The sequence below is a fragment of the Cucurbita pepo genome, chromosome LG19 (assembly GCF_002806865.2).
Source record: "Cucurbita pepo subsp. pepo cultivar mu-cu-16 chromosome LG19, ASM280686v2, whole genome shotgun sequence".
NCBI classification, from domain to species: Eukaryota; Viridiplantae; Streptophyta; class Magnoliopsida; order Cucurbitales; family Cucurbitaceae; genus Cucurbita; species Cucurbita pepo.
Window position 1 is genome coordinate 6,089,545 of NC_036656.1, and position 20,470 is coordinate 6,110,014.

The 20,470-nt window shown below is 36.5% G+C and overlaps 4 protein-coding genes across 7 annotated transcripts; 2 read left to right on the plus strand and 2 right to left on the minus strand.

Moving 5' to 3' along the window:
* Positions 1-148: 148 nt before the first annotated feature.
* LOC111781109 (ATPase family AAA domain-containing protein 3C-like) lies at positions 149-3,865 on the minus strand. The gene is made up of 8 exons (XM_023661547.1): positions 3,406-3,865; positions 3,152-3,247; positions 2,876-2,986; positions 2,446-2,755; positions 2,033-2,123; positions 1,361-1,703; positions 958-1,106; positions 149-800 (listed from the first exon to the last, which is right to left on the minus strand). The coding sequence occupies exons 1-8, from the start codon at positions 3,673-3,675 to the stop codon at positions 290-292; spliced, it is 1,881 nt and encodes a 626-aa protein (XP_023517315.1). The 5' UTR covers positions 3,676-3,865; the 3' UTR covers positions 149-289.
* A 654-nt stretch (positions 3,866-4,519) lies between these two features.
* Positions 4,520-7,574, minus strand: LOC111780933 (tubby-like F-box protein 5). Of its 2 annotated transcripts, XM_023661294.1 has the most exons (5): positions 7,220-7,574; positions 6,180-6,557; positions 6,014-6,101; positions 5,587-5,716; positions 4,520-5,498 (listed from the first exon to the last, which is right to left on the minus strand). In XM_023661294.1, exons 2-5 carry the CDS (start codon positions 6,531-6,533, stop codon positions 4,832-4,834), a joined length of 1,239 nt encoding a protein of 412 aa, XP_023517062.1. In that variant the 5' UTR covers positions 6,534-6,557; positions 7,220-7,574; the 3' UTR covers positions 4,520-4,831. The 2 variants fall into 2 exon arrangements, with proteins under 2 accessions (XP_023517062.1, XP_023517063.1); XM_023661295.1 differs by lacking the exon at positions 7,220-7,574 and having other exon boundaries at positions 6,010-6,101; positions 6,180-6,316.
* Positions 7,575-10,707: 3,133 nt separating this feature from the next.
* On the plus strand, positions 10,708-14,749 carry LOC111781207. 2 transcript variants are annotated; one of them, XM_023661679.1, is made up of 12 exons: positions 10,708-10,991; positions 11,217-12,546; positions 12,628-12,738; positions 12,834-12,866; positions 12,976-13,153; positions 13,237-13,418; positions 13,530-13,666; positions 13,744-13,839; positions 13,989-14,058; positions 14,130-14,204; positions 14,288-14,339; positions 14,419-14,749. In XM_023661679.1, exons 2-12 carry the CDS (start codon positions 11,338-11,340, stop codon positions 14,481-14,483), a joined length of 2,208 nt encoding a protein of 735 aa, XP_023517447.1. In that variant the 5' UTR covers positions 10,708-10,991; positions 11,217-11,337; the 3' UTR covers positions 14,484-14,749. The 2 variants fall into 2 exon arrangements, with proteins under 2 accessions (XP_023517447.1, XP_023517446.1); XM_023661678.1 differs by having other exon boundaries at positions 10,708-12,546.
* A 987-nt stretch (positions 14,750-15,736) lies between these two features.
* LOC111781209 (soluble inorganic pyrophosphatase-like) lies at positions 15,737-19,051 on the plus strand. 2 transcript variants are annotated; one of them, XM_023661680.1, is made up of 9 exons: positions 15,737-15,979; positions 16,603-16,750; positions 16,860-16,888; positions 17,073-17,138; positions 17,762-17,869; positions 17,956-18,021; positions 18,126-18,246; positions 18,340-18,421; positions 18,763-19,034. In XM_023661680.1, exons 2-9 carry the CDS (start codon positions 16,621-16,623, stop codon positions 18,803-18,805), a joined length of 645 nt encoding a protein of 214 aa, XP_023517448.1. In that variant the 5' UTR covers positions 15,737-15,979; positions 16,603-16,620; the 3' UTR covers positions 18,806-19,034. The 2 variants fall into 2 exon arrangements, with proteins under 2 accessions (XP_023517448.1, XP_023517449.1); XM_023661681.1 differs by lacking the exon at positions 15,737-15,979 and adding an exon at positions 16,010-16,301 and having other exon boundaries at positions 16,615-16,750; positions 18,763-19,051.
* The last annotated feature ends 1,419 nt before the right edge of the window (positions 19,052-20,470 follow it).

The following is a 20,470-nucleotide window of genomic DNA, read 5'->3' on the forward strand; positions in this document are numbered from 1 at the left end:
TTTTTTTTTTTTTTTTTTTTTTTTTTTTTTTTTTTTTTTTTTTTTTTTTTTTTTTTTATGGATAAAATAAGAATTTTTATTGAAGATTTATAATTGAAATCTGGGCTTCAATGAGAATTGGGCCTGAAAGCCCATTGGCCCAAACTCCTAGCTTTGAGTTTTTTTTAACCCATGAATGAATATTTTAACCACAGAATTGTAGTGTTCGTATGCTTACATGATGGGTAAAAAATGAGGTAAAAATGATGGCTCTTCCCTGAAGTGATGTTACAATGAAAAAATTCCTCAGCTAAACAGGATGGCCACCTTCAGCAGCTAGCTTTAGTCTTTGGTGATGCTCGGTTACCTTATAATCAACGATTTCTGTAAACAACATAGAGTCCAAGACACAGTCTGGCCGCCCATAAACAGCTGCCTGAACACTGGCCAGCAGCTTTGCGATCTCACGGCCGGAGAACTCTTTGATTCTTCGAGCTGCATCTCGAAGAATATCGTCGGTTATGTCTGTTATGGTTATTTGTTGGGGGATTTTCTTGAATGAGAATGCTTGCTTGGATTTGGCTTCATTTTGATTGCTTAGGTACGTGTTTAGATAAAGCTTCAGCAGTTTGAAGCGTTCTTCCTCACCAGGGAGTGGGAACTCAATGACTTCATCCATTCGGTCAGTCACGGCACTGTCGAGATCGCCCGGTCTGTTTGTTGCAAGTACAAGAACTATGTCTCTTGATTGATCACCAGTTCGGAACAGCAATGCGTTTAGAGCACTTCGCTGAGCTTCACTCATCTGTGTACTGTTGCGCCTGCATTGAGGACAGACGTTTCAGACATTTCAGACATGTACTACTTTCATGTTAATCCTATACTAACCTCACAAGGAGGGCTTAACAGAATAACAAGATTACTTTTACATGCTCTGCCTTTTTCTTACTGTTATGGGGGGTGGGATGGGGGACTTACTCGCAGAGAAAAGCATCAGCCTCGTCGATGAAAAGCAGTAAGCCTTTCCTTGAATTTTTAGCCCAGTCAAATATTTGGTGTATTTTTGTAACGGCTTGTGGACCTAAAGGAGCAACATCTCCTCCAGTCATCATGGCATAATCCAAACCCTGTTTAAACAAAAGGAACTAGGGATCAAATTGAGCAGCACGATCCAAAAGTTGAGTCAACTGTCCTAATCATTTCATGGCGGTAGAGTTTTTGAACTAAAGTTGTGCTATGCTGAATGACGATATCATATCATACCTCTAGAACAATAGAGGAGAAGCATGTTCCATCCAGGCAAAAAAAGTTCAAACAAAACACATTTATAATGGCAAAAAAAAGAAAAGAGTAAACAGTAAGGCATTGGTGGACATCTTACTGATTTTCGGGCTATCTCTTTCGCAACCATAGTTTTCCCGGTCCCGGGAGGTCCATAAAATAGCATATTACGGAAGGGTGCCTCATGAGCCTTGGTGTTTGCAGTAGTTCTCGAAAGTTGTTCAATTCTCCTTTTAAGTGAAGGATGGAGGACAACATTCCCAAGATCATTTTTATTTTCTGCAAGAGATGCCGCCCCAGCTCCTGTAGAAAATGCAGCAGCTTTGTTCTTTACCCAGGGTATTATCTTGAAACCTGGAAACCTTACAACAGAGGATTCTCTAATGAGGGATGGCTGACCCAATAACCTATTAACATAACCCCACATAACTCTTGCACCTTCCCTGTACACGAGGTGTGATAAAGGGAGAATGATTAGATAACATATTAAGCTTAAAATCAGTGAGGTAAACCAAAGACTTTAATCACAGATTTGTATGTGGATAACATGTATACATAGTTCCAATCTTTCATGAAAATGGGTGGCTTTTTCACTTTCAGATCTCCCTAGTCGAATTAAGGATGTAGAACGTTTGTCAGTCAGATCATTAGCAGATCAATATCAAGTTAAGGCTTGTGAACTGTGAAGGTGAATGACCAAAAGTTTAAATATAAGTATTATTAGTTATATTATACCTTACTAATATTTTTTTGGATATAACTGAACAATCACCTGGTAGTGTATACTCCCGCAGCTAATGCAGTAGCTCCACCAACAGTCAAAACCAACTTATTCCGATCAGTTAGTAAAATCCTTACACCCCCTGCACGTATTATACAGAAGTACATATATAAGGTGTCTTGTGCATTGGAGTAGTGCCAAATATGAGATTAAACTAATACTGGAAAGCATGTTAATCTATTGCATAATGTGGCTCTCCCAAATTTTCTCGATTCGTCAAGCTATATGAACTTTCAAATAAATGGAAGTAAATGCTACTTATCTGAAAAGAGGTTCGTAAACTAGAATGTATGGAACCTCAGACGTCAACTTTTGAATTAGAACACAATAATCTATTCCATATTATGAAATTGTCACTCCAATACCATGAACCATCACATGCTTATAAATTAAATTTAATCTACCTTCAATATGACTAAAAGCCGTGTTAATTGCAGCAAGCCATTTTTCTTTCTCTCCACTTATTCGTTCCATCAGCATTCTGCGGTTATGGTCTTCAGTCAGCTTTGCTTCATGTGCACGACCCTCAGCCTCTGCCATAGCCTTCACTCGTATGGTTTCCCGCTCTATTTCAGCTCTCTCTTTCTCGGTCTGTCGTTGTTGTGCTTGTATCTGCTCCTCAGTTACTTGTCTTGCTTGTTCTTTCCTTATAGATGATTGTTCTTGCATTCCAACTAACTCCACATTATGTCGCCTTTGAGCTTCGTGATAAGTCTGCAAAGAATAAGAAGACATAAATAATAAGACATTAACATGCACAATCAAAATCTTTTAATCTTAACATGCATTTTCCAACTCATCCTTATTCTGGAGAACCAACTAAAACCAACCCACCTGCATTCTTTTTCTGGCCAACTCATCTTCATAGCGCAGCATTTGTGCCTTTGCCTGAGCTTGTTCTTGAATAAGATTTCTCTGTTCTTCAGCCAATTTCCGTTGTCTATCCTGTAAATCTAACATGTTAACATATAGACTAGACACCAGAGGCTAACTCGTTCAAGTAGCTTACTATTTGCAAACCAACAGTTTCAGATAATGAGAGTAATCAAACCAAACGAGTAATAAAAATTCTAGAACTACTATGTAGTAATAACATAGAAAAGAACCTACTATATCAGCTTGAGCTTGAATGACTTCGTAATGGGCCTTTTCAGCAGCCACCTCAGCAAGACGCGCTTGTTCCTGGTTTTTCATCAGCTCAAAGACCTAACCCAGAAAGAACACAACAGTTTAAAGCAATAAAAAGCTAGGAAGTTGGATTTCACATCATTCACCAGCAGAAACAAAATTTCATCGAACACTGCCATTGGGGGAACTATTAAGCAAAAACGAAACGAATTAAGCAAAAAAAAATGAAGCAGCACCTTTTTAGCATTGGGGGAACTATTAATTTCTCGGAGAGCTTTAGCGCCTCTTTCCAATGCTTCAGCATCAAATCCAGACTTACTCGGCTCCTCAACGGCGGGTTTAGCGTCCGATTTCTCATCAGAAGACTTATCCTCCTGAGAGGTATGAGAAGAAGAGAAAGGCGAGAAGCGAAAGGGATAGTCGGCGTAGGTGCGATTGGCGATCGTCGGCAATGACGCAGCAGCCGCAGCCATTGCTACGCAGGCGGATAATCTAGAGACAGCCATAAATTCAACAAAAATAGAATCTCTGAAAATTCCGCTTGCATAAATTTCTGATAACGAAACCGCTATAATGCCACCAGAAAATAAGAGTTGTCTTGTTGATCAAGTAAGAACATGGTTAGGTTGACAGGGCTTTGATGTCTGGTGCCGAGGCTTAAACCTCCGTCTTCTTGCAGTTGCAGAGCCATGGGGGTTAAGAGACATAGGGCCAGAAATGGGTCGCCCATAGAACACCAGAATTAGAAAAAAAAAGGCCCAAAAGAAAATTTAGTTCCAATAAAATAATAAATAATCCCATTAATATATATATATATATATATATATTAAATCATACAATATACATTATAAACTTCATAGGCCTAAGTTTTATTTTTATTTTAACTCGAGAACATTAAAATCATTTTTAAAATAATATTTAAAATTGAAGAATTTGTCATTATTTACAATATCATTTGATGTAACAATTAATGGGTAAAAATTTGATTATGTGAATTTTATTTTTAAAAATGATTAAAATATTTTTTATTAAAACTAACTTCTAGTAATATGCCTTAATTATTTACTTTTAATTAATTAATTAAGTTAGGTTGACGAGAGCATATTTTGAAAAGTTTAAAGAGGAGAATCAATATTAAGGGATAAACTTTGGGTATCAATAATATGCTTTTGTGCCATATTTTTATAATATGGTTTTACAAATTACAATATATTAATATATTATATTAGGTGAGTTATTGTTAATAATAATAATAATAATAATAATAATAAAATTAAAGTATTATCTAGAACGTATTGATTCAACTAAGTATAGCTCAACTAGTAATTAAGACATTAGTAACGCGATCGATTCGGTTCGTCGCCGCAATATTTGAATTTTAATAGTAATACTAAAGATAAAAGGGTTGCTAAGCTTGGGCTGATTTTAAGCTCTTTGGTGGGAAGTTTTCAGTAACAGGGAGATGGTAAAATTATAAGACAATCTCAGATCAACAGATGTTAGTCACGCATACATCGAGTTCAGCTCCATAACTTGTACTTGTGAATTGCTGTGTGCAATGCTTTACCTTCCAGTTCATGAGGCTTTCAAGTCAAAGAGGCAAAGTTTTGATAAGAGGCCCGAACTCTCTCTATTCTGAATCACTGAGAATCCGATGGATTGTTATTCACATGCTGGTTTGGTGTCGAAGCTACTCAAGCAGATTGCGAAGGCTTGGAAGGCGGAGAGCGGGTAGCGATAATCCATTGTGAAGATGTCCGTTCCAATTTTCCCAAACTGCAATATTATCTTCTCTTGTTCTTCAACCGACACGTTGAGTGCGGGATCTACATCGACCACGAGTTGAAAGTTTTTTACAGAAGCCACTGTCACACGTCCTCTGAAGTTCAAGCACCAGCATCGAAGCTGTTCATGCCATCTAGGAGCCTTGTTCTTAAGAACCAAGGATTCTCCCAAATCTTGAACCTGTGCACCCTGGATGCATGTGGAACTTGCATCTGTCTCTGGCTCCTTTCCTTTAGAAGCTGGTAGAGGAGAGCATTGGTCATCGACACAGGCCGTGAATGACGTCGGTGTCGGTGCATTTCCTCCCTGTTGAATGCAAGATACAGGGATTGAGTGCATGGCACAGTGCATTCTTCTAGGCCCTCTAGTGCGTAGAACATTAAGCTCATAAGAGATTGCCCCTATAGTGTAGTTAAAAGCTGACATTCTTGGAGAGACTTGCTTAGCATGAAATGAACGATTTGATTGATTATTCTGTTGCACTACAGGGAGAACTGGCGGTTGAGTATCATACATGGTGAACTTTGTGCCAAAGAAGTTGGACCTGCAATATTTTGTCAAATGAAATGTCGAGACATCAATACGAGGTTATCGGATAAACAACAATAGTCAATCAAGAACGAAACGCTTGCCTTAATTTGCCTACATAGGTATTGCAGGTCCAGGAAAAATCATCAGCTACCAGTGATATAACAAAATCTGTACCTGTAGCCCTTCTTACTCTCTTAGCTGCTAATAAAAGTTTATCACTTTCATTCTCCGCTGTCAATTCAATAATACTATCATTTAAGTGAAAACCATATAGAACATCATGATAGTTCGTTAATGCATTAGAAATTAAAACTGTCTTTTCCCATAAGCTGGGAGATTAAACTGGAAAGTGTAGAACACAGAACTCAGAAGGATGCATTTATAAAATGGAAATCATATTCAAATATCAACAAGATGATCAAACAAGGTGTGGTATATCAAACATGGACCATCTCATGAGCCTAACCTTGTTCTTTTCAAAGTTTATTAGGAATAAGAATACAAGTAGAAAAAGGGAACGTCACCTACAAGGCACCAATCCGGAGTATAGACGATAGGTCGAAGATGCTCGGTGCCTTCTAACATAGCATTGAATTGGGGAGTCTCGAGGTCCCGGCTTCGCAAGAGAAACAATGGCAAGTGTAAGTTGAAGCATAAACTTATCAAAAGAGATCAATGAAAGTAAGCCCTTTACCTGTTTCAGTGAAATGGGAAACGTGAGCCTCCCACACTGCTCAGGAGTTTTGACAACTTCCTTCGTAATGTTTCTCCATGACTTGCACACTGAAGCACAAAACAAGACAGCAGTCCTAGCAGGCCACGAGGTTTCACTCTCTTCTACTCTTCGAATTATGTCCAAAAGCAACTCAGGAGGCAAATTTGCCCACTGGCCTTGCTGAACTGCTTCAGGCTGAGGAAGCACTTCATCAGGTGCAATATGTGACCTGGTTCGACTTCGCCAGTTCCTTCCTTCTCCCCCTCGCTTCGGTTTGATTGCAAGTCCGTCTTTGATTTCCCATAGCTCGCGAAAAAAGCTTTTGAAGGACATAATTGTGTGGCATAGCAATCCTTCCTGCAGAAATTCAACCCCAACTCACTCAAATAAACAAGCTAGTAAGCAGTAAGCACAGGGAGATTGATTGATATAAAAACCAACCACACAGATTAGATGCTTTGAGTCATAATATAAAATTATATTGGCAGTGTTGGTAAAGAATCATTTTCAGAGTATGATATTATATTGCAGCAGATACTTCGAATCCTTTCTTTCTGCTGAGTAAGAAACCAATAAACAGATCAACATTCCATCATCCTTGTTAAAATAAAAAATTAGAGGCACACATATGTCATCAGCGACCACAAAACTTTAAACAAACAAAAAAGAAGAAGAAGACGAAGATTGACGAAAAATCAGTACCAAAATTCCCTATCTAAAACGTCAAGAATAATCTCACATGGAACCCTAACATTCCCACAATAGATTCCTGGTTCCATTACTGAAGTCCAGAAACAACCGAATAGATCATTCACAAAACCTGAAAAGAATATTTTCGAAAACTAAGCATCATAACTTTGCAACGTAACTAGTTAGTAGACACGCATGGGGGAAAAGAAAGAATCAGGAATGTTGAAACGGAAAAGCCCTAATGTAGAACAGGCTTCAGAATCCAAAGAAACAGAAACAGAAAACACAAACAATAACTTAATGCAGTGAGATTGATAAGAGGAATCAACCTATTCAAGAATGGTAAAGATCACGAACATCAAGGAGATAGAGAACAAGCTTAAATCCAACACCAGTGAAGAACCATCGTAAAAACCAGAATCCCGAGACGACGTCAAATCAAATTAAGAAAACGATTCGAAACTCGACGCTACTCCACGAATGGACGATTTAAGCAATGCGTAAACTTGAAGACGGCGATTCCACCATCAAGAAACTAAAAGCAAAAACATCAGAAACCAGAGCTTCGTTCGGCTTCAAAGCCATTTTTTGTTGGCTCTAAAAAATTAGTTATATAAAAATCTCAATCAACATTCAACAGTGAGAAGAAGAAGATTGACGTAAAATCAATTTGGGAGCGAATCTAGGGCGTGATCGATCACTCTCACGACCTCAAGGACACTGCTTTTCGGACACGTGTTTCTCACGTTTGGGATTTTCTGATTATCATTNTTTTTTTTTTTTTTTTTTTTTTTTTTTTTTTGAGAGAGGTGGTGAGAAAATCAATCCGATTTGGAGGACAGCAAGGATCACCAATGCCACGTCACACGCTGCCTATTTACAGTATTTGATAACGTTCATACCCATACTATTTGTTTGTACAGAATGGATTATTCCATTTGAACCTTCATTATTTTAGGGGAATAATGTCATTTATTATTATTATTATTATTATTATTATTATATATTTGTTATTTTAATCGAGTTGTCGTAGGCCCAAGTGAAGATGCTCTTTGAAGTTCCACGTAGCCATAGTTATCTAACCGCATCTAATAGAACAAGTAATAGGATATTTCTAGAAAGAGTACTCATATCGACACGATATCTATTCTCGTTATTTTTTGAAATAATGAATGTCCATTACCAACTTTTATATATATATATATATATAAATTGAATATAGTTTAACTAATTTTTATTAACCACTAATCTTTTAATTTTTATTAAAAAATTTAAATGAGATTTTTAAGTAAATTTTAAAATGCTAAGGTGTGAAATTAAAAGATTTTTAGTTTGAAAATTTTGATGGAACTAATAATTTAGTCAGTAAGTTTTAGTGGGTAACACTTTAGTCTATGCATTTTAATCCTGGTTCAACGTCGGACTAAATAATACTTTAAAAAAGGAAATAGGTTCAGTGGTTTCAACCTCTGTAATGGGAACCTCGAAGTTGTCTGAGGTAGGAGCAACCTCATATTAGGCACTGCCGCAGCATCCACTGATAGTTCGAAGGTGCACGATAGCGAAGTCGCCAGAGATATTAATATAGACCAAATTGATTCATTTTCCTAATTTTGATTTAAAATGAAATTTAATTGTGGTGTATTTAAAAAAGAAAAAACTTTAAAATTTTATTAAAATATTTTTGGCTAAGTATCTAAGCTACTCATATTGTGAAAATATAAATATACAATATGTCTAGCGTTTACTTAATTCCAAGTCAACGCAGCAGTAAGAAAATTATATTTTACAAAAATATATAAATAAAAAATAAAAATAAAACGCCGTCGTTTTCATTTTATTGCAAATGAAAGACGCGTACTTCGAGCGCGCCATTTCCTTTAAATCCTTCTCCGTTTTCTGTTTTCATTCAGTTTTCGATCTCCATTTTAAAAAATCTCTCCTCCGCCGTGACTGTCAAGTTACTCTCCCCAGGTCAGCTGACAACCAAATGGCCGCCGCTACTGATGCAGTTCCTCACTGGATTCCGAAGCGCGGCCAAGTTCTCCGCCGTATTCTCAAGAAGCTGTTCTTCCTCTGCTTCTGTTCCTCTCCTCTGCCGCCCTCCGCCCGTCGCGTTTTTCCTTGAGTTTTAATTTAAACTCTATCTCTCCCTTTCAATGATGGTCGAAGTGGTTGAGATCAGAGATACACGAGAATTTTGATTCCTAATTTTGTATTATTGTTCTTTTTGTTGTGTGTTTTGAAATTGTTCGCTTCTTATGTTGTTTTCGCATCATGTGATATTGTAGTTCAGTTTATTTCTGCAATAAAATGGCTTGATTGATTGAAAGATCTTTTTGCACCATGCATTTCAATCATGAAATTAGGTTCAATCTATTTTAACCTAGTTCCAATTAGATTCAGAGGATGAAATTAGGCGCGGAGGAGGAATTGTTCTTGAGAATAAGCGGGGATTAAGAACGTTAGGGCGAAATGCCCTTACTGGAGCTTCCATGTCGGCACTTCCGTCGACCTAATTGAGAAAATTTGGTCGTGATTCCCAAAATTTCCGGCCAGTTTCTGAAATTTTGGCCGGAGTCGGAGAAGGAATTTTCCGGAAGGTCGACGTGGAGGCGTTTGTTCAGTATTTACTTTTAACACGAAAAAAAATTCTTAGTTATTCAAAATTACGGCATTGATAATTATTTATTTATATATATATATATATTAATTGATTGAAGTTATTTATAAGCTTGCCCTAATTAATCTTTATAAAATAAATACAAAATATAAATAACATTTGAATGCCTAAACAAAATATAAATATTATTTATATACATCAAATAAAATTCGATAATATTCTCGTCAAATACAATTATTTTTTATTCTCAAACATTTTATTTTAATAAATCATATTTTAAATAAAACTTCAATTCTTAACCATTTGTAATTTCATGTTTAATAAATGTGATGTCGTTATCTACCCCTTATTATTGAGGATTGAGGATTATTGGGAGTGAGTCCCACGTTTGTTAATTTAGTGAAAGATCATGGGTTTATAAACGAGGAATACTATCTCATTGGTATGAGACTTCTTAGGAAAGCTTAAAGCAAAGCCATGAGAGCTTCCGCTTAAAGTGGACAATATCATAGCATTGTGGAGAGTCGTGTTCGTCTAACATTTTAACATTTTGTCATTGAAAACTTTGATAGGTTGACTCGAGTCTTCCTGTTTTTGAAATAATGATTTCAATTTTGCTTTTTGGAAAGTGTTTGATTTCTTTTTCACACGTGGAATAATACTTTTTTAAATTTATCTTTAAAATACCATGAATGAGGGGGTTTTTTGGGATTCTGCTTTTTCGTTTTGGTCTGTGTTAATTGAATTTATTTATATATAAAAATTCACCTTCAATAAACTTTATTTTTTTATTTCATTATTCCTTTTAAACAAACATTTAAACTTATATGAATTGAAAAGGTTCAAAAGAGAAAAAAAAAACTAAATTATATAAAAAGAACCCATAAATTTTTTTATCCGACATTTTAAATCGATAGCGGTGTAAAATTGATTAAAAAAAATTAAAGTTAATACAACTCGACTCTTAGTACACCATTTTGTTTGATACCCGAGTCGCTATGACTACACCTTCTAAACTTGCAATTTATTTGTTCAGGAAGTTAAAATAAGGACATGATTCTAATACCATATTGAAAGTAGTATATTTTTTTTGGATTTTTTTTCTTTTTTTGGTAAAAGAAAAAACCAACAAAAAGAAATAAATAAACTAACGAACAGAAAGTGGTTGGGAAAGACTAAGCATCGTAGCGGCACACTCTTCGGAACATGCAGTGTTTGGACTGGAGCAGCAGAAGCGAAGAACACCCAATGAACGCCTGAAGTGAAAGAAAATTTCAGAGTTATCCCGCGTTCATCAGCGATGGCCGCCATTATTTCCGTTCACAATTCTTTCATCAATACTCAAAACTCTTTGCCATATTTCACATTCTACAGTCGCGGCCACCATGGCCAAGGAGAATAAAGACAATCTCTGGAGAGGATCGGCAAAGACAAGGCCTAATTACTTATTTTCTCAAAAACCAGCTTAGATATTTCAGGTAAACCACTCCAGATTTGAGAGCTGTATGTAATCACGCACCAGTTTCCCTATTTTGTTTTATTCGGTTCAAAGAATTATTGTCATCGTCGCCATCGATGAAATCTCCCTCGTGTTCATCAATTTCTTGGAATTTAGCATCCATCCAAATTTCTTTTGAAGGAATCGTATTAGTTCCTCTAATCTTTTTCTTAATATTTTATCGTTTATCGCATTGACGATCCAGCGGCAAGGGATTCTTATATTTCCCAATAGTTCTGAAACCTTTCCCCTCAACTGATTGTTCGATGAAGACCGTCGCTCTGAATTAGGGCTTCGGAACGATCATCGCAACTCGACAGAGTCCAATGTGTCCAGCTCTGAATCTAATGAAGCAGAGGAAGGATGGATATGAACCGTCTGATACGGAGACAGAATGGCAAGAGAGCCCTTGGAATGACCCTAAGGCGAAGAAACTTGTGCTGGATTACAATAACCGACGAGCAGATTCGGCAGCATCGAAGAAGTTCAGTACTGCAGCGAATATTTCTCCTCCTGGTTCGAGAAGAAACAATGGCAAAACGCCTCACAGGCCGGCCAAAGACGACAGTGTTCTAGTTATGCATCAGAGAAACATCAGCCCCTTGTCGAGAGCAGAAAGAAGAAGACACAAATCTCCTTTTAAAGCTGGAGCAGAGGAAATTGGAAGCTCTAGCATGAGGTCAAGAAAAGAGGAGAAGTTGACTTATTCTCATGGGGGTAACAGAATAAGTCAAAAGCCAAACCACAGTAGAAGATCAGTGACTGCTCCAAGGTTGAGAACGAGAGATGAACATATGAGTGCTGTTAACGATTTATCTCAAAGGAGAGACAGAGCTGCTCCATCCTTGCAGGTCAACTCCATCCTGCACCAGTCAAAGGAGGTTTCTCAAGTGAACTCTCTTTCTGTTGGTGAAATGAACGAGATGATTGCAGATGGAAGGGTCCATAGAGGTTCGATTTTTAATGAACCGATGGTTGAAAGCACGGGGTCGATCTCGCCGGGGGACATATTCTTTTCGCGTGATGGCTTGGCTATTGGAATGAATAACAATGTCACAGGGAAGAGAAATGCGTTCAAGAATTATATAAGTCCAAGGCCTAACTTTGTGTCCAAAAAGAATGATGATACTTATAATCAAGTTGAAGTAAATGCTAATGGTAGAGGAGTTACTTCTGCTGGAACAGGTTTGTCAACGACCACAACCAATAGTGCTGCTGTAAGTAGAGAAAATAGTAGTAGAATTAGCACTGAAAGTAGTAAGATCAGTGATGTGAGTGGAAGAACAAGTGAAAGTACAAGAAGGTTTATAGCCAGTAGACGAAAGAAGAAGAACGAGATGTGGTTTTCTTGTATGAGGAATGGGCCCTGCAGGACGACGAAATCGCCCGAAAAGCGGGAGTTTGATGAAGCTACATTCATTGAAAGAGCAAATGTTGTTGAATACTTGAAACCCTTTTGGGCAGATAAGCATCGACCGGTGTCCTTAAGTGGATTCGCTTTCCATAAGCCTGAGGCGCAAACTCTCAAGCAATTAGTAAGTGTTTTCAGGTACTCTTGCATTACTTGTGCAGTTTATTGCATAGTCTTGTTGATATCCATTTCATTGAATTATTAGGTTTTACAAGACAGTTTTCCCCACATCCTGTTCAAGGGTCCGCGCGGATCTGGCAAACGAGTGCTCATTATGGCTCTTCTGCGCGAGATATATGGCGATTCGTGTTGGAATGTATGTCTTTGAGCAACTGATGCAGTAACATTAAAATTCTTCTTTCTTTGGTATGAGCTTGCTTGAATTGGTTGCCTTGTTGTGTATCGTTTCAGGTTTCTCATGATTTGCGACGTTTCCAGATTCAGGTAACTGCAAATATATGGTAAAATATTAGAAATGTTCTTTCTTGTACTAATATGAGCAGAGAGTTTAAACACATAACAAGTCTTGGAGCTCATCCTGATATCATAACAGGAAAGAAAACTAACGCAAGTCTTTGTTCCATTGACGTCAAGTGCTCACCATGTGGAACTAAATTTAAGCTCAGAAGCAAATGCTAAGTATGCTCTACTGGGATTGGCTAAAGAAATAGGCAGTGAATATTCCATTAATGTGGAAGCAAGAAATCTTAATCCGAAGGCTAGTTTCAAAGGTCCGATTTCGAAAAGATTTCTATGGTAAAAAAAAAAAACTTATAAACCTTACGCTAATCTGATTTTGTGCTCTTAATTCCAGTGGTAATCCTTTTAGATGTAGACAAAGCTGTAGAGGATATTCAACATTTGCTTAGGTGGATTATGGATGGCTATAAGGATGCCTGCAAAGTAGTACTCTGTTGTGACAACGACACAGGCATCCTTGACTCAGTGATAAGCCGCTGCAAAGTTATCAAAATTAACCCTCCAGTAACTCATGAAGTAAACACTATCTTGTTTATGTTTTTTCGATACGACTTTTATACCGAGACCGCTATTTGGGTATTATCATGCTAAACTTTTTTGTTTTTCGGTTAATCTCCAACTTCCCAGATCATAGATGTACTTATCCAAATAGCAAAGAAGGAGGAATTTGACCTGCCTATGAACTTTGCTTCTAAGATTGCTGCTAAAGCAAAGCAGAACCTGAGAAAAGCAATCATGGCGCTTGAAGCATGCAAGGCACACAAGTTAAGACATTAGCATTTAGATACTCAAATTTACTTTTACATAATCCACAAGAGCTAAAAAGTTTTCCCTTTTGCAGTTATCCATTTTCTGATGACCAGCCAATCCCCATTGGATGGGAAGAGGCCGTGGTAGAACTCGCAGCTCATATCCTCGAAGACCCGACGAATCCAAGGTAAAACTCCATGTTTCCTATTATATGTCTGGTCAAGATAGATGAAACAAGCACAATATTCTAAGAGAACAATTTCGAGCAGAGTTTCGAGATTCTTATCGACTATACTCCTGATTTGAGTATCGTCATTTCTTTTATGTTCTTATCAGATTACACCTAGTAAAAGAAAAAATTCAGAAGCTTCTAGTTGATTCTGTTCATCCAAAACTAATCCTCCAGGTACGGCATTTAAAGTTAGGACACTATTAGTTCATGAAAAAGACTCATAAAGTTGTGTCCTCCATGTGCAGAAGCTCGTGGAAGAATTTCTGAAAAGAATTGAGCTGAGGTCAAGGAGGGAACTTTACTACTGGCATGCTTATTATGTTAGTTCTCTTTTTCCCGTTTTCTTTTCCAATTCAAGGCATTGTTAGGCAAGTTTGGTAACTGGGAGCTTTATCATTTGCAGAACAAGAGACTCCCAACTGAAACTGGAACAGGCGCCTTACCCAAATTGGAAGGTACAAAACAAATTGTTGTCCAACTTACTTACTTACATACATAATCTCACAAAAATCATACGAATTTCTTCTTTTGCAGAATTCGTGGCGAAGTTCATGAGCATGTACAGGAAGAGCTCCACCAACCTCGTTTATGATCGATAAACATGTCGATGTCGATGTTGATGCGAGGTTATGAAAGATTGTGTTACAGGAAAAAGGAGAAAAAAACTGCCTTTCATTTTGATAATAGGACACTTTCTAGTATCCTAATCCGAAGAAATTATTATATATGGTTGAAACAATATGACGGACAGTCTTATACGGTAGGACATCATAGAAGATAAAATATGAGGGGAGACAACTATAATGTGTTGGTCACGTTGAATAATACTCTCTAGCCCGTTTATATAATTATATTTTCCACTGTGATGATTTTCTTAAATAATAATAATAAATAAATAAATGAAATTCACCACATGAATGTTCTCTCTCTCCCTCTTCACAATTTTATTTTTATTTTTATTTTTTATTGGAGATATAAAATGTAAACCGTTCAAGTTCGTACAAATATTGTTGTTTTTTTCCTTTCTAGATTTCATTTAAGGTTTTAAAACATGTCTTAAAACTGTGAGGTTGACGATGATACGTAACGGACCAAAGCATATAATATCTACTATAACGGTGGGTTTGAACTGTTACAAAGGGTATCAGAGTTAGTCACCCGTCGATGTGTCAACTAAGATGCGGGGGGCCCATAAGGGATCTAATGTGTCAACTAAGATGCGGGTCCAAGGGAGTAAATTGTGAGATATCAGCTCGATTGAGAAACATTCCTTGTAAATGAGTGTTTTAAAATTGTAAGGTTATACTAACTGAATTTGGGCTGTACATCAATTTTTATCTCATAATTATTATATATTGATTTAGAGGTGTATTAAAATTAAAATTTTTAATTAATTATTGAGATAATAAATAATTACTAATTATCAACGCCAGCATAATTTTTTCTTTTTTTTTTTCTTGTTGAGTTCTACAATTCAATTAATTAGGATATGCCCTCAAATAAATGTTAAGTTTAAAATATACACGTGTAATAGTAAATTAGTAAAATAAAATACACGGCTTTTTAAAAATTAAAAAAAAAAAAAAAAAGCAAAAATGTCTGCCTCAGCTATCAGTGGATATACCATATGCATGCCACTAGTCGCCGCCCACCAAACGCATAGAATTTGTTCTTACACAGCGAATCAGGTACACTGACGTGACGTGAAGATTTCTTACGTGGCGAGTTTCCATTGGGTGGCAGGAAGACTCAGGACTACCTTTATACGTGGCAAGATTCTACTGGGCCTTCCTCTTCATCCATACCCGAATATTGTTACTTCAAAGATCCTTTCGCAGCTTCTTCCAAAAAATTCCAGATTCGAATACGAAAACAGAGCTTTGACACGAGTCTTCATCCTGGACCGTGGGATCGACTCCAGCCACATCCAACGATCTATATTAACTCGGTGGCTTCTCCATCCCGAAATTCTCTCTTCCTCGTCTTTTCTCACCCGCTCAGCTCGGAATAGAATCTGTTGCCATATATTTGCTCGAGTCGCTTTTGTGTGTCCGATTCAAGCTTAATCTCGACGCTGCTACTCTTCTGCTACTGAGTGAGTGATCGATCAATCGTTCAATCTTTTCCCCTTTGCTCTGTTTCTTTTGATTTGTTTCGGAGCTATTTCCGATTGTTCTGTAAGCTGTAGTGATTCAGTCATTGCCCTTTGGGATAAACTCATTTCCTGATTTGTGATTGTTCTATAAGCTATTTATAGGTTTGATTTGATTTCACTAGATTATCGTGCTTCGCCGCTACTGTGTTTTACTGTTGTGTTTTGATGCTACTCATTTCGGTTTTGAGCCTAAATGATTGAACCCATGGGGAAGAAAAACAGAGTTCATGTGTTCCGGGAAGGTGGAGATCGGAGAAGAAGGGTAGTTTTCTAGTTTCATTTTTTTGAAACATCCCTGTGCTGTGTTCTTCGTTGGATTACATTTTTTTATTACCTATATTGTTCGGATTCCATTAGTTGAGAATAATTTCATAATCTAATATATTAGTGTTCCTACCCGATTTTATTTTTTATGAACATCCAATAATCTTGCCTTGTTCCTTATTCTCTTTCTTTTTGTGGGGTATGAATCCTTTCGGATGTGTTTATTGGTTATCTTTTGATCTTTCCCTTAAAATAACTCAAAACTTTTGCTGCATAATTATAAAATGAAAACTGTGAAGCTACTGTGCAAGGTGAATATGGAAAACAGTGCTGGAGAAGGAAATTCCGCAAATGTAGGAGTCCCTAGGATTAGGCTCAATGAAAGAATTCTTTCTTCCATGTCTCGAAGATCTGTGGCTGCTCACCCTTGGCATGATTTGGAGATCGGTATGTGTACTTTTTGTTCTTTTTCAGAAGATTCTTCTACTGAATGTGCAAGGACTTCAGCTGAGCTTGTTTACTTCTTGAGTAGTAATGCTTGAATTTGTGATTTCAGGACCCGGTGCGCCGTCGGTTTTCAATTGTGTAAGGTTTTCGTGTTTATTTAAGGCTTACAGTGCTAGATTGTTGAAAAGATTTGGAAAGAAAACTAAGAACTGGTTGGAAAGTGTCAAGGAGATTGGTTGTTTGAGCTAGTTGTTCTGAGATTTATTATGATGAGTTGCCAATTATATGAAACTTCAAACTGATTATTACTATGTATGGACAGGTTATAGAAATTAGCAAAGGCAGCAAGGTCAAATATGAGCTTGACAAGGCCAGTGGCCTTATAAAAGTGTGTTCATCTCCTCTCTATCTGTTCTTTGCCTTTATACTTATTTTGATGCAGTAATGGCTACTTATTTTGTTGCATTGTTTCATGTTCCTGAGTTTGATGGCCTCTCATTTAGAAACTCTTAGAGAAGTATTTCAAAATCTTTTGACCTTTTGCTCGTAAACAACGATGATATGGTTTAGAACATCATAGATCATTGAAGATGCTTTTTTGTACTAAATCTTCTCTACTATCATATACTATCATACATTGTTATCTGTAATCAGTCCTGTGATTGTTTTGTCAATCGTGCACTATGGAATATTGTAACAGTTCTAGCCTATCACTTTTTCTCTTCTGAGTTTCCTCTCAAAGTTTTAAAGCGCGTCGGCTAGGAAGAGTTGGGCTTTCCCTTCTAGATTTCCCCTCAAGGTTTTAAAACACGTATGCTAGGAAGAGGTTTCTACACCCTTATAAGAAATATTTTATTCCTCTCTCTAACCGATGTGGGATCTCACGATCTACCGCATCGGACATCAATGTCCTTGCTGTTACAAATATATTCGGTTTATGCTATCTCGAACGTATGCCTTTTCAGTTTGTTCATGGAGAAGATGACCCGTGTTTCAAATTTGTGGAAACAGGTCGACCGTGTACTTTACTCATCAGTTGTTTACCCACACAACTATGGTTTCATCCCGCGTACAATCTGTGAAGACAGTGATCCTATGGATGTTCTTGTACTGATGCAGGTAAAATCCAATGAAGTTTAAGAGAATTAATTATCTCTAGTTATGAGTTGATATCTTTATTGTTCTTCTGCTTCTCTGTGGCACAGGAGCCTGTGCTCCCTGGATCTTTCCTCCGAGCTCGTGCTATTGGATTGATGCCCATGATTGATCAAGTATACGGCCCCCAACTTTCTTCTGAACAGTTTCCAAAGTCTTGTAAACAACCCAAGATTTCTTTTCCCTCTTTAAGCTAACCATTGCAGTTACCATGGTGCAGGGAGAAAGGGATGACAAAATCATAGCAGTATGTGCTGACGACCCAGAATTCCGCCATTACAAGGACATCAAGGAGATTCCCCCGCACCGGTTGGCTGAAATTCGCCGATTCTTCGAAGACTGTATCCTCATAAAACACATTCACATTTGAATCCATATATTATGGTTTATGAAAGCATTTTGTTGGTTTTTCCTTGACATCTCGAACCAAAAAGACAAGAAGAACGAGAACAAGAAAGTGGACGTTGAAGACTTCCTGCCAGCTGAAGCTGCCTGTGATGCCGTCAAGTACTCCATGTAAGCTCCCATCTGACCCTTCTGCAACTTTCTCGCTTTCTATCTCCCTCCACGGTTGAACACAGGAACACTAGCACTCTTTATTAACGTCAATCGAAAAGATATTACAAGACACTCTTTCTTTATTAACACCAATCATGAAGAGATTACAAGATACTTCGTAGAAACTACTGCATCATGCTCGTGAAACTTAAAGAAGGTGAAGGGGTATTTATAGTGTTATTTGAGACTGCTCGTGATTTCTTGGGATGAAAAACTAGATAGGATAGCGTCAATATCTAAATCTTTTTTAATTATCTAAATTATTTTAACATAACTCACTCGTGATGTTCCTTTTGTAGGGATCTGTATGCTGCTTACATAGTTGAAAGCTTGAGGCAGTAAGTTTTTTTCTTCTTTCCCTGTTCTTATCCAATAACAGACTGGCTATTAGACCAGTTAGCAGCACATGTAATGAGGCTGCTGTTAAACGTTGTATAAATGGGCCTTAATGTCGGCCCAATAGTGAAATTTGGACAATATTGGCGGCGTGGCCCAAAAAGACCAAGTCTATTTCAAGCTTGTTCTAATCATTATTGCACCTTTAATCCCAACATGGCCTGCAATTTTTTTAGGCTGCTATTATTTGAATTAATCATTCCTCTTTATCTTTAAGCAACCATTTTCTTCCCCAGTCTTATATATATTTTTTTATATTATATAATTATATAAAATTATTATTTTAAATAACCTGCCATCCACTAATCTTTTAAAAAAAAAAAAAAAAACAATTTTTCATTAATAAATTTTTGTTTTTTGTTTTTTTTTTTAATAATTTATTGTAATTCGACAGCTAAAAAACAACCAAATCCCGTTTCATTTCATGATTGGATAAGCTGACAGGATTCGATTACGATTGAAAATGACGATAATCTGCATTAATTAAACGATAAATATTAAATAAATAATTAGAATATGAGCTGAGCTGGAAAATTCAAGTCAATGCCACAGGCAAAAGCTGCAGCTTTGACCTTTGTCTTTTAAATTTCAAAATTCCCATCACTGTTATTCCAAATTTTCCATTTGTGGTCCAAAATCAAAATGGTGAAATACTATTTTTTAATTAAAAAAATACATTTAATTTTTCTTTTGTCTCTACACTTTTTAAATTTTAATGAGATTTAAATTAAAAAAAAAAGACGTCCAGTAGGCATCATTCTACTAAACGAACCAATAGTCAACTCTAGTTTCTACTTTTGGATCGTTTGAAAATAAATTTCAAAACTAAATACGTCGAAATTTATGAACCAAATAAAAATGAAGTCGAGAATTCAATATATAATATCTTAATTCAATCAACACTAAATAAATATATTAATAAAAGGATTTAAAATTAATTTAATTCATAGGGCTAACAAATGAATGATGACAAATTCAGCTTTAGGTTACATGTAATTGGCATAAAGTGGCCAACACAAGGGCCCACCATCCCATGCACTATTTACTTTATTTATTTATTTATATTATTTATATTATTTATATTATTATTATTATTATTTTGTGGGAAATTGGTATGAAGCTTGTATAAAACAAAAGCCACCAAATTTCCAAAATCCCATAGATGTGTGTACCCCAAATCCATTTTAAGGTAAGAAAGTGCTTCAACTTGAAGCTCCCAAACAACACACTTAAAACTCAAGGAAGTTTTTTTTCATTATTTTTAAAAAATATATATATTAATTTTCAGACCGAACAACATATCTCCCTATTATGACTATAAACAAGTCTATACAATTATTTAAAAAAAATAATCAAGTCAAAGGCTCGATCGAATTAGAGAGACCATTACCAAACAACTCACAAACTAACGAACCTGCACGATTTCACATGAATTATTTAAAATAAAAAAAATGGGTTTGTTTTCAATATAATATCATGGTATTGGTAGAATTCCCACCCTAAAAAGATGCAAACATTGGGAGTTTGACTAATTTTTTTTAATGGGTTTCAAGGGTTGTCTTTAGAATAATAAAATTTTAAATAAAGGTAAAGGAGTGGAGAGAAAAAGAA